At 45.1% G+C, this 12060-nt stretch overlaps 2 protein-coding genes across 2 annotated transcripts; both read left to right on the top strand.

Moving 5' to 3' along the window:
• Positions 1 to 644: 644 nt before the first annotated feature.
• LOC136477013 (small ribosomal subunit protein uS9c-like) lies at positions 645 to 2715 on the top strand. The gene is made up of 2 exons (XM_066475021.1): positions 645 to 1081; positions 2184 to 2715. The coding sequence occupies exons 1-2, from the start codon at positions 695 to 697 to the stop codon at positions 2469 to 2471; spliced, it is 675 nt and encodes a 224-aa protein (XP_066331118.1). The 5' UTR covers positions 645 to 694; the 3' UTR covers positions 2472 to 2715.
• A 480-nt stretch (positions 2716 to 3195) lies between these two features.
• Positions 3196 to 7575, top strand: LOC136477004 (probable hexosyltransferase MUCI70). Its single transcript, XM_066475010.1, has 6 exons — positions 3196 to 3558; positions 4250 to 4452; positions 5134 to 5310; positions 5393 to 5548; positions 5758 to 6034; positions 6854 to 7575. The coding sequence occupies exons 1-6, from the start codon at positions 3240 to 3242 to the stop codon at positions 7090 to 7092; spliced, it is 1371 nt and encodes a 456-aa protein (XP_066331107.1). The 5' UTR covers positions 3196 to 3239; the 3' UTR covers positions 7093 to 7575.
• Positions 7576 to 12060: the final 4485 nt, after the last annotated feature.

Raw genomic sequence — 12060 nt, 5'->3', positions numbered from 1 at the left:
ATTTAGTTGCTCTTTAAATTAAAAATATATAATTATCAATTATGGAGCATGTAATCAAGTTCCCCTAAAAATATAAGTTTTAGTTCGTCATTATTAAGTGGAGATAGATAAGATATAAAGAAGGCTCGCATAACAAATTAACATTAAATTCTTATTAATATTATTCATCATTCTATTATTGTACATGATCGCCTAAATCACCACTCTAGCTCAATATTTCTATTGCCATTTTTCTAGCAAATAGTGATCATTCTATGGTAGTTTGTGCATTGTTTATGTCCTAAAGCCGCAGGGGTCGCTTTATTACCAACCGTTGTTACTAGAGCTAATGATGTTTTTTTTTTTTTTACAATGGGCTAAGGTTCTTTTTGAAATACGAGATTTTTTTATATTCCCAATGCTTTATAAAAATGAATAGACTATTATGAAGTCCCTATGCGATTACTAAGAATTGAGGTTCATCACGAAGGTTTGGGGAATGTTTGATACTGCTCCTCCCGTGGTGCTTCTTCAGAAGAGCCGGAGCGCTTGAGGGGAGCCACTTTTACAGCTAATCTCGACCCTTGGCTTCTGGTCCAACGGCGGAGACCCGCCGTGTGCTGCCGCCACCTGCAGAGCGGAGCGTTAGCTTATCCCCTTCGACGCGACGCTCCCTATCCACAGCGCCCGCTCGCCCATCAGCGCACGCCGAAGCATGGCGCTCTCCGTCTCCTCCCTCGCCGCCGCCCTCTCCCAACTCTCCCTCCCATCGACCTCCACCTCCAAGCCCCACCCGGCCCCGCTCCTGCGCCTGCGCTCCACCTCCCGCCGCGCCGCCAGCCTCGCGCTCCGCGCCTCCGCGGCCGAGGCCGCCGAGCCGTCCGAGGTGGACCTCCCCGCGGAGGAGGTGGTGGCCGTCGAGGAGGAGGCGGAGGAGGATGCGCTGTCGGGAATCGCGCTGAGGAAGTATGTGAAGCAGCGGCTGCCGGGCGGGTTCGCGGCGCAGCGGATCACCGCCACGGGCCGCCGCAAGACGGCCATCGCCCGCGTCGTGCTCCAGGAGGGCACCGGCAAGGTCTTCATCAACTTCCGCGACGCTAAGGTGCCGGTCAATCCGAGAAATGCACGCACTGATTGCACCAATGTCGCTCCATTGTGTTGTTTGGGCCGCATTGCAATCTGTAGTACTATCCCTGCAAATCTGCAATTGGTTAACACCTTAGAATTTCAGGAGACGAACTAAACCGTCGCGGTCAAAATCGTGCAGCACAAATTATTGTTACTGATATCTGCCAACGTGCTTATTACGTAGTACTTATAGTAATAACAACAAAGACACTGAAGCTTTGCTGCCTGGCGGTAGGACTTCTGAAATAAATGTGGAAGAACTATGAAAACGAAAATGGCGATAACATTAAATGGAAAGCTTTCAGTTAAAAAAAAAGAGAAGTAACTGGCAAGCTGAAGTGAACTTTTTAAAACAAAACTTTTGGTGAGAATCACAAAGTGGTTAGTGTATTTGAAGTTTTACTTCAAATTTTGGATCATTTTACATGGTTAGTGTATTTACCTAGCAAAGTTTAGATAAAAATCTATGTTGGTAGCATCTCTGCGGCTCTTTGCATTATCTTTGTTGGTTTTGTCAACTTCCAAGGGCAGGAAGCACCGAGGCAGCTGTCATTTGGACTGCTGGTCTTTGTGGTTGCTATTTCTAGTTTGCCTGCGAGGTGCAGGCATTGGCCTTTGTTGAAAGTATTTGAATTCAATTTTTCAGTTGCTTGAGTAGGAAAATATTCGAGTCCGTCATGGTCTGAACTGTGGACACGAATTTTGTGCAAATTCAGTGCTGTCTATCTGATCTCTGATCCTTTCCACAAAGGACCGGAGGGATTGGGAGCACCCAGAACAGATCTTTTTCTGTTTCAGAAAGCAGTTGCATTGCAGTCATGATATTATCTGCAATTTGGGTATATAATGCAAACTGTGGTGTCAGTTTATAAACTTCGTAAATGCCTGAAGGATTACATACGACTGACGTAGAGGTTCATTTCCAGCAACTTCCTCATCAGGCTGGTTTGCACAAGTATACAACACAACACACCTATGAATGTGAACTGAAAGTGCAACTTCAATCAAGTCAGCTGATCTAGTTGAAGATGTTTATTTGATCAACTGTGCTTACAGAATTTGTTCGAAACATGCAGGAGTATCTCCAGGGAAATCCAATGTGGATGGAGTACTGCAAGGTACCCTTGATGACTCTAGGGTTTGAGAACAACTATGATGTCTTTGTCAAAGTACATGGGGGTGGTCTCTCAGGCCAGGCCCAGGCAATTTGCCTTGGCGTTGCCCGTGCGTTGGTGAAGATCAGCAATGCCAACAGAGTTCCTCTGAAGTCAGAAGGTTTGCTGACTAGGGACACCCGTATTGTTGAAAGGAAGAAGGCTGGTCTCAAGAAGGCACGCAAGCGGCCCCAGTTCTCAAAGCGTTGAGGATGTTCACTTGTTGCAGTTGTTGCATTGCCACTTCCACAGAGGTCTTTTTTTTTTGTCAACTGCTGTGCAAAATCTGTAATGGACGCGATATCAGCCTGTTCGGCTGGGACTGAAACGATCGTGGATTATTACTGCTGGCTGGTTTGGTGTGAGAGAAAAATATTGTTTCGGCTGGAAATTTATGATCGTTTACGACCAAGTGAACAGACTGTAGTATTCTAGTCTTTTCCTGAAGCAAATTTCTTGAGGCTGCTCACCAACTCTGTTGGTCAAGTATATTCTGCATTGAGCGAACTTGTAATCAGCAGACTAGTAAGAGTAAAGTGTTCTTTAAAGAACGGGTATTAGCTCGATTTGCACAAAACGGCAGGTTAACATTCTCCCATGAAAATGGCATATATTTTCTCAATAGCTGTATAAACTTTCTCCCATGAAAATGGCATATATTTTTTAGATGAAGAATGGAAGCCGGAGCCGGTGAATCATGATCTGCTCGTTTTTAGCACTCCTGGTTTTATACTAAATAAAACACAGGGGAAAAAAACTGCTCATGATGGGCATAGAAGTGCCAACACAGGAAAAACACACAGAAAAACACTTCGTGGGCCAAAGCATATACCATCCGGAACGGCGCAGCCCAACCCAACTCAACCCAAAAGCATACCATCCGGAATGCCGCAGCCCAACCCAAAGCACCTTGGACACCAGTGAAGGCAACCGGCCCTCCCACTCCGTGCCCACTCCCCGCAGCTCCGGGCTCCGGCCATGCCGTCGTCGTCGTCGCTGATCCAAGGCATCTCCATCTCCGTCTCCGACGACGACGAGGCCACCGGTAAGGTGCGCGTCCGCGTCCGCCGAAAGCGCTCCCGCGGCCCCGTCTCCGCTTCGGCGCGCCGCCGCCGCATCCTCTTCCGCGCCGCGCGGCTGGGCGTGCCGCTCCTCCTCGCCGCCCTCGCCGTATCCCTCCTCCTCTACGAGTCCTACCGCCTCACGCCTTCCAGCTCCTCCACACTGCCTCCGCCGTCCTTCGCGGACATCAGTCGCCTCTCCCGCAACGCCCGCGCCGCTGATGGCGCCAGGAAGTGTAAGCCCACACTCGATCCTTAAACCCTTATAATTCCTGTCGATAGGACAATTATTGGTTTGGTACTTTTAATTCGGGAACGCGTAGTGTGACTGTATTTTTTTTTAGAAGGAATAGTGCGACTGTATTATAATGCTGTGCTCAGTTCGTTCAGTTGTCTGTTTACAATAAAGTGTTTTTTTTATTAGGATACAAATGTAGACCTGCTTAGTTCCATTGTTAGTTTTATATATGTTGAGGTATTCTCTTTATTCTTGGTGGTGTGCTTGATACTATCTGATTTATTGTTACTTCTAGTCGTTATCGCGTAATATGCACCTGCGATCTGTAAATGTAATATTGCTACATTGAAGGGTTGGGCACAAACAATCTCAGATTTGTTTCCTCTTCGGGTTATGTATAAAACCTAGAACAGCTGTTAATAATGCCGATTGGCTAAAGTAGTCTGGAGAGGGATTTACAATACTGTACTATTTCGACCTAGACTAGCAAAAACTGAAGCTAAACTGTTCTACTTGTTTAGTGCTTTTAAGCTCACATATTTACTGATCGTTCTGGTTTCTTATGGTTATAGCAAAGTTTCCTTTACTTTTCTCTTGTTTTCCTTCTTTGCACTTATAGAATCTCACGATACAACAACTAAGACATGTATTGTACTCCGCTTATAATTAAAGCATTGTTGCATTTACAGCATGCCTGAAGTTTCTTGATCCTGAGAAGCTTCAAAATCTGGAGCTTCCAGAAATTCCTGAAACAAATTTGTCAATCAAGGAAGTTGTGTACAGATCAAGTCTGCCTCGTATCGACAATGATACACCATCGCATACAGAGAATTCACGGTTTAACTCGTTCACAGGATACCAGACACTCACTGAACGACAAGAAAGCTTCAAGGTTAACTTTTTTAGCATTTAAATTTCAGTGAGTTTTTGGATATCGCCTCAGATGTTCTAGTTACTCAGAAACTTCAAGCTGTTTTAGTTGCAATGAAACCCTGATATGTAATTGGTTCCATTTTACAACCTTTAGATATCAGGTGGTACATCTTCCTCCGTCCCAAATTTATAAGACGTTTTGGCATTTCTAGATTCATAGCTTCTACTATGTATCTAGATACGTAGCAAAAGCTATGAATCTAGAAATGCCAAAACGTCTTATAATTTGGAAAGGATGGAGTATCTCCCTATTCCCATTTGGCAACTACCCACCAAGTAGATATCGCATTGTCTACCACTCACACCAAGTAGATATCGCATTGTCTACAATGGGTTCTGGTGTTCTACTGGGGCTTCAAAGCTCCAGGAGCTCATGCCCAGGTTGCTGGCCATTGGTTTTTAGGCCTGTAGTTGCTGTCGTTTTTTTCTAGTAGCCTGTGGCGCGCCTGTAGCTTATTTTCTGGGGTGTTGGTGTGAGTGGTGTTCTTGTACTCGAGTTTGGGTCCTTCTGGACTCGTGTACATATTTTTCTACCTTAATGAAATGACGCGCAGCTCTCCTGCGTGGTTCGAGAAAAAAAATCTTAATTATAATGGTTTAATACATGCCACTCCTATGGTATTGTGACTGAATGTTACAGATGAAGAAAAGTGTGACAGTGCACTGTGGCTTCTATAATGAAAATGGAGGGTTCAGAGTTTCTGATGTTGACAAAGAATACATGAGATCCTGTGAAGTAGTTGTTGCAACTTGTGCATTTGGTGGAGGTGACGACCTTCACCAGCCTATAGGGATGACCGAAAACTCCATCAGAAAGGTCTCTTGTGAATCTTGTGTTGGAGGTTATTATCTTCAGCTTTTTTCCTGTTTGTTGACAGATGCTTGTGATTTTTTTCTAGGTTTGCTATGTAGCTTTCTGGGATGAAGTCACTCGTGCAGCTCAAGAGGAGGAAGGACACAAGATCGGTGAAGACCTCATGATTGGCCTATGGCGGATCATTCTTGTTAGCGATCTTCCTTTCTCAGATCAACGATTGAATGGGAAAATTCCCAAGGTATTGAAATTTTCATTGGCTTTTGGTGTAGAGAAAAGTAGTGCAGTGTACTAATGTTCTGTTTTTGGTCTTTGCCCTCTGGTATTCCTGAACAAGAGAATATCAGCACACATATTAGTATCATTGTTTCTATACTGCTGCATACTATCGCAGTGTAGATTATCATTTTTTGATAACTGACTCTGTTTTTGGTGAATGTCCCTCTTCAGCTGATAAGCCATCGTCTTTTCCCCATGGCGCGGTACTCAATTTGGGTGGATTCAAAATCTCAGTTCCGGAGAGACCCATTGGGAGTCCTTGAAGCCCTTCTGTGGCGTTCAAACTCTTCTTTAGCGTTATCTGAACATGGAGCTCGGAGTAGTCTGTACGACGAGGCAAAAGCAATTGTTAAGAAACACAAAGCAACTCCAGAAGAAGTTGAAGTGCAGTTGGATCAGTACCGACAAGATGGCATCCCTGATGAGAAAAGATTCAATGGAAAGAAAGGTTCATTTCTAATCTCAATATGCATACAGTTGTTTGCATCTGAAACTTTTTTATGTCTCCTTTTAGTTCGCGCTCTCGCATATTTTGGTATGTGTTATGTCTCTTGATTTGTTTGGCTCGTGGTTTACATGTCGACATTACTTCTTGTCTGTTTTTTGTGAAGCATTACTCAGAACCTGATTTCATCAATTTTTCGATTTATATAAGTAGTCCCTGTAAGAACCATGGTAGCATTAACAGTTTACACCTGTGGGCAGGAACTTGGGATGCTGAATCTCAAAAGCACTTTAGTAATAAATAGAATAACGTCCAATACTGTGGGCGACCATGCTTGGTGTTCATGAAACAAACGTGTAGGACAACTGCTTAGCTGTAGTTGTGCAAAAGGCACAAGTAATAAAGTTGGGCCAGTTGCATGCGTTTAGCATAAAAGCAAAGGTCCTTTTCTGCCCCTGAACCAGTGATACAGAGCAAAGGGCCTCACACGCATTCCAGCCCCATCGCCCATTCGCCCGCCCTAGCCCCACTTGTGGGCTTGGTAGAACGGGAACCACTGCAAAAGTGAAACCAACATAATGCTTGGCTTCAGAATTGAGGATTTCAGATCATGCATATCCTTTTTCCAGTAGTGGCCCTCGACGACTTGTGTTAATAGCAATGAGTGGGGCATTTACATATTTACCATTATTACGGATGACATCTTACACTGTGTCACTGACACATGAGTCACTGACATGGTACTTTTTATACCACTCACATCATAATGATGGTAAATATGTAAATAATCCTAATCCAATTTCTTTTTGCCTTTTATTACAGCTCTGGCAGAAGCTTCAGTGATCGTGAGGGATCACGCCCCGCTGACCAACCTCTTCATGTGCACCTGGTTCAACGAGGTGGTCAGGTTCACGTCCCGGGATCAGCTGAGCTTTCCCTACGTGCTGAGGCGCCTGAGGCCGCCCGGCGTGCACCTGTTCCCGGTCTGCGCGCGCAAGGACCTGGTGAACAGCTTGGGGCACAGGCGCAAGGTGAAGCCGCTCGTCAAGGAGACGACGTGAGCCCATTCTGGAATTTGGGCCCTTTTGGGTCTCGCCTGGGCTTGAGATCAGCCTGCCTGACTTGCAGTAGCGTTCTTCCTTTCTTCCAGTTCATCAGAACCAAACCGTCGTGTAGGAGGATCCTGACGTAGTGAAATTACAGCCAGAGAGTAGTCACCGAAGGAGTGCAACGTACTAGAGGGTAGGGTTAGCCTGGTAGGGAAGGATGTACTAGCTGACAACAAGGTGTTGTCGACGTTGCTGCAGGCGAAGATGGCCTGTGCAGCTGTGGTTACCGTTCGTCCTCGTGAAAATGGAAGAATTCTTCTCCCAGGTTAAGGCCGTTAATCCTGATGCTTGCAGAGGATGAGAGCATAGCATGTTCTTCGCTCAGATAAGATAATTGAGCCGTACTGTAATCATAAAGAACAGATAACTGAGCTGCGGGGAGATTGATCGATTCTCTCGTTCTCAGGGCTCACTTGAATGTGCATTTGGAGTCGGAGCAATAATTTGGCGCGTACAAACACGTACCTACTCGGAGTGCAGAAGGCCTGTCTTGCCCGACACAAGTAAAAGCGAAAAAAAGGGGACTGTACGTGCATGCCATGCCACTGCGCTCGTAGGCTCGTGGCCGTCAGCCCGTGAAACCGAGGGCTGCCTCGCCTCGGCGTGCGCGACGCGGCCGCAGAGCGGAGATGCATGGGCGTGCATTCACTCCGACTCCCACAGGCATTAACCCGCGCTCGGCCTGGAGAGAGGCGCCGAGGACGACGGTAGGTAGCCATGAATGCCCTGTGTGGGAAGGCTGAAACAGTGAAACCAGCTGCCGGCGCGCAGAGAGTGCCGGTAAATGCTGCTCGTCGTCATGCACAGGGAGGAGGAAACTCGGGGAAAGGATGGGGACGTGAGGTGTCGTTAGGGGGGGATCGCTATTGTCGCGAGCTCGGGGGACCAGGACGCACGTGAATGAATATTACTCCATCACAGAACTGATTGCACGACAGCACGAGGACGACTCCGTTCATTGACTTCGCTAGTATCAAGTCTGATTGCGAGCTGCAACAGTGGTTAGTGGGTTTGACATCGTGTGGATCTACTTTCTACTAGTAGCATGACACTAGTATCGCTAGGCAGACGGCTCTAGGGAGGAGCCGCGCAGGCACACGCTCGTAGCCGCCCGTAGTCGTGGACTCGTGGTTGTACCCGTAACCGCAGCCGCCGAATCCAATGCCACTTTTTTTTTTTTGACAACAAATCCAATGCCACTTTGGAAAGTTCTCTCGAACCGTGCCGAATGCCCGAGTGCGGCTACGCTGCGAATCCGAGGCTGCTTCTTCACGATCCGAAGTCCACGCGCACGAGCGAGCGAACACGTAGGAGCACCCAGCGCAAACGTATAGGAATCGCTCTAGATTTTCTCCACGGAACGCCCCGTCTCTCCGGCGCAAAGTCGGCTGGAACCCGGGGGCCGGGGCCGTCGTATCCCCCCTTTCGCTTTGCCCTCACCCATCTGCTAGCTTTAGGCCCCGCCCAAAATCTAAAATTTTTTAACATTCTTCGTCACATTAAATCTTGCGACACATACATAGAGCATTAAATATAGGTAAAAAGAATAACTAATTGTACGGTTTGCCTGTAATTAACGAGACGAATCTTTTAAGCCTAAATAATTCATAATTGAACATTTTTTGCCAAATACAAACGAAAGTGCTACAGTAACCAAAAGCTAAAAATTTTCGCATCTAAACGGGGCCTTAGACGCACTGCAGCAGTACGTGGAGTATATCTCAGTATCAGCAGTAGAATCTTGACGGGGAGGCCTTTCGTTTTATGCTTCCTTTTTGGCCTTTTCTCACCTGGACTTTTTCTTTCTCGCCGCGTTTGTTTGGGCTCGTTTGACTGATAAATCATGACTAAAAGTACTGTTGACTGATTTGATGTGAGAAAAAAATAATATTTATTAAATGATAAACCATATCTTATAAATCAAACACTACCCAGCAAACAGACTGTCTGCCTTCCATCTCTTCCCTCAACGCTTCTCCTACTTTCATGGCTGACACCACCCCCGCGCTAAAGAACACCTAGCCGCACGTAGGTCCGGTTGGTTTCCATGGAACAGGGGCCCGACACTAAATTTTAGTCCCATTTACTATCTTTTAATTAAACAGGAACGGCTAAAATAGTGACTAGAGACTAAAGTACAAAAATCTCTTGGGGGTGAGGCTTATTGAGATTTATAGGGTCAAATTGACACCCCGTACCCCTCTCCTGTCCCCACCCCTTAGTGTGCGGGTATTTTAGTCTTTGTTCAGTAGTTTTAATATCCTTTAGTCTCTTTTAATCCATTCAAACAAACAAAGACTACTATTTAGTTCATGTTTTAGTCTCTACTCCGAATTAGGGGGTGTTTGGATCTAGGGACTAAAATTTAGGAGGTGTGTCGAGATAATGTTGTATGGGGTGTTCGGATACTAATAAAAAAATAAATTATATAATCTGTTAGTACTCCACGAGACGAATTTTTAAGCCTTATTAATCCACCATTAGCATTTGTTTACTGTAGCAAAACATTGTTAAATCATGGACTACTTAGGCTCAAAAGATTCGTCTCGTAAATTAGTCGTAAACTATATAATTAATTTTGTAATTAGTCTATATTTAATACTACATACATGTATCAAACACCCCTTAGATAATCAAACAGGCCCGTAGCAGTAGCACTCGACGGTTACCGGGAGGCGTGACACGTGAACGTGATTCCCGGCCGGTGCGGGAGAGATGCAGCCTGTTCGGGAGGCCGTATCGTATTGTGGATTATTTACTGCTGGCTGGTTTGGTGTGAGAGAAAAACACTGTTCCTGGCTGGAAATTTAAGATCGTTTACGAGCAAGCGAACAGGCTCTGAATTCTCAACAAGAGAACGAGGACTGGCGATTTAGGTGTGTTTGGTTGTTTAGTCGCTCCTAAAATTTATGTCATATCGAATATTTAGATACTAATAAGGAGCATTGAATATAGATTAATTACAAAATCAATTACATAGATGGGGGCTAATTTGCGAGACGATTTTTTAAGTCTAATTAATATATTATTAGCACATATTTACTGTAGCACCACGTTGTCAAATCATGGACTAATTAGGCTTAAAAATTCATCTCGAAAATTAGTCATAAGTTGTGTAATTAGTTTTATGATTAGTCTATATTTAATACTCCATCCATATATCAAACCTTTGATGTGACAAAAATTTAGGAGACACTCATGACCTTAGAAACGAGAAACACTAACCCTGTTCGCTTGTTGGTTTCAGCCAGTCCTAACTAGTTAGCCAACAGTATTTTTCTCTCACAACAAACCAGCACCAATCAGCTTAAAGCAGCCTAGAAACTATCCCGCGAACAGACACAGACTATAAAAATATAGAGAAGTCTAGAGGATAGATTCGCAGGTTGTCACAGCTGAGAGAGGGAACTTTTTGGACTCCGTGCGAGCTAGGCGACTGTGCGAGCCCTAGCGAGTTCGTCTCTCTCCTCAATGATCAATATCCAATAGCATTTCACCGGAGCTGGCGTTTCGAACGCCGTTGGGGACGCCCTTAGACCACCCCGGCCTCATTTAGATTACGAAAAAATTTCAAACCGATGAATAGTAATATTTTCGTCTTATTTGATAAATATTGTCTAATCGTGGACCAACTAGACTTAAAAGATTCATCTCGTGATTTCGAACTAAACTGTGTAATTAGTTATTTTTTTTACCTACATTTAATACTCCATGCAAACGGCTAAAAATTGATGTGATAGAGAGAGAGTGAAAAAACTTGAAATTTGGATGAAATCTAAACAAGGCCCCAGACTGTATCAAATATGGATGCTGAAACAAGTAGAGAGAATATTGAAATGAAAAGAGAGAAGAATTCAGCATCGATGCAACACATTGCAGGGGGCGATGCTAGAGCCAGAAAACTCAGGCATCGAAGCCTGTAAAAGCATCAGTGCTGAAACGAATAAAAAACTATTTCCCGAGCTGTTTCAGTATCGCTCACGTTGTGGACAGTCGGTAGTAGTATTGGTACTATATCGTTGATATGTACAATTAGTTTTATAATTAGTCAATTTTTAATGCTTTATACAACCCCTTACTGAAGAAGTGAAAGCTTTTGGTCGCTTTAAGATTGTTAAAGCAAGCGGTGCTTGTGTTGTGTTGGTAATTGTGACGGGATTGGAGCTTTCCTGTCAACGCTGTGGTTTTCTGCGTCGGATGGATATTCAGCCTATTCGTTTGGCTGTGGTTCATCGTAAACGATCGTAAATTTTCAGTCGGAACAATATTTTTCTCTTACATAAACCAGCCAGCAGTATTTCTTCACGAACCAGCAACAATACGAACCAGCTAACCGAAGAGGCTGATTCTTCTCCTGCCTGGTGGCTGCCATGTCGTTTCTGTAGTTTTACCAGCTTCTCGTAATGTACTACTGGTAGCAGAGTAGGAGTGTAAAGATTGTTAGCTTAGCGTTGAATGTTGAGCACCAAATCCGGCGAACTCCGTGATAGTATGATGGTTTCGTTGACCTGAATCGATCCCTTGTAGCACCTGCAAGGCTGCATGCATCTCAAGTCTGAGTGTCTGACAAGGCAATCATCAAAGAATTCAAGAATATTACAGTGGTAAGCAGGTGGATAATCCAGTAGTCAATACACTACTCCACTGCGCTCACGCTACACTGATGGGTGTGGTGAATGGTGATCAATCATCATCGCTCGTGGACCTGTGGGCTGTGGATGCTTTGCTAGTTTGCTTGCTATGCTACGCAAGCACATCGGATTCGCTTTTCTTTTGACCTCGCAATAAAAAGAACGCGAGCGCGGCAGGGGGCTCGCAGGCCCAGACGACGGGCAGCAAAGCAAAGCCAGAGCGGCCGGGACCTTGGGGTTGGCGACTTGGCGAGACCGGCAACAACATTGACGGATGGATAGATTTGAT

This window comes from Miscanthus floridulus, chromosome 1 (genome assembly GCF_019320115.1).
Source record: "Miscanthus floridulus cultivar M001 chromosome 1, ASM1932011v1, whole genome shotgun sequence".
In the NCBI taxonomy this organism is placed as follows: Eukaryota; Viridiplantae; Streptophyta; class Magnoliopsida; order Poales; family Poaceae; genus Miscanthus; species Miscanthus floridulus.
The sequence above is the reverse complement of the archived record's forward strand: the minus strand, read 5'-3'. Positions and strand labels throughout refer to the sequence as shown.

Coding starts and splice junctions, on each gene's coding strand:
- LOC136477013 (XM_066475021.1), top strand. CDS start 695: ATGGCGCTCTCCGTCTCCTCCCTCGCCGCCGCCCTCTCCCAACTCTCC. Junction 1,082..2,183: donor TCAACTTCCGCGACGCTAAG/GTGCCGGTCAAT, acceptor CGAAACATGCAG/GAGTATCTCCAGGGAAATCC.
- LOC136477004 (XM_066475010.1), top strand. CDS start 3,240: ATGCCGTCGTCGTCGTCGCTGATCCAAGGCATCTCCATCTCCGTCTCC. Junction 3,559..4,249: donor CGCTGATGGCGCCAGGAAGT/GTAAGCCCACAC, acceptor TTGCATTTACAG/CATGCCTGAAGTTTCTTGAT. Junction 4,453..5,133: donor AACGACAAGAAAGCTTCAAG/GTTAACTTTTTT, acceptor TGAATGTTACAG/ATGAAGAAAAGTGTGACAGT.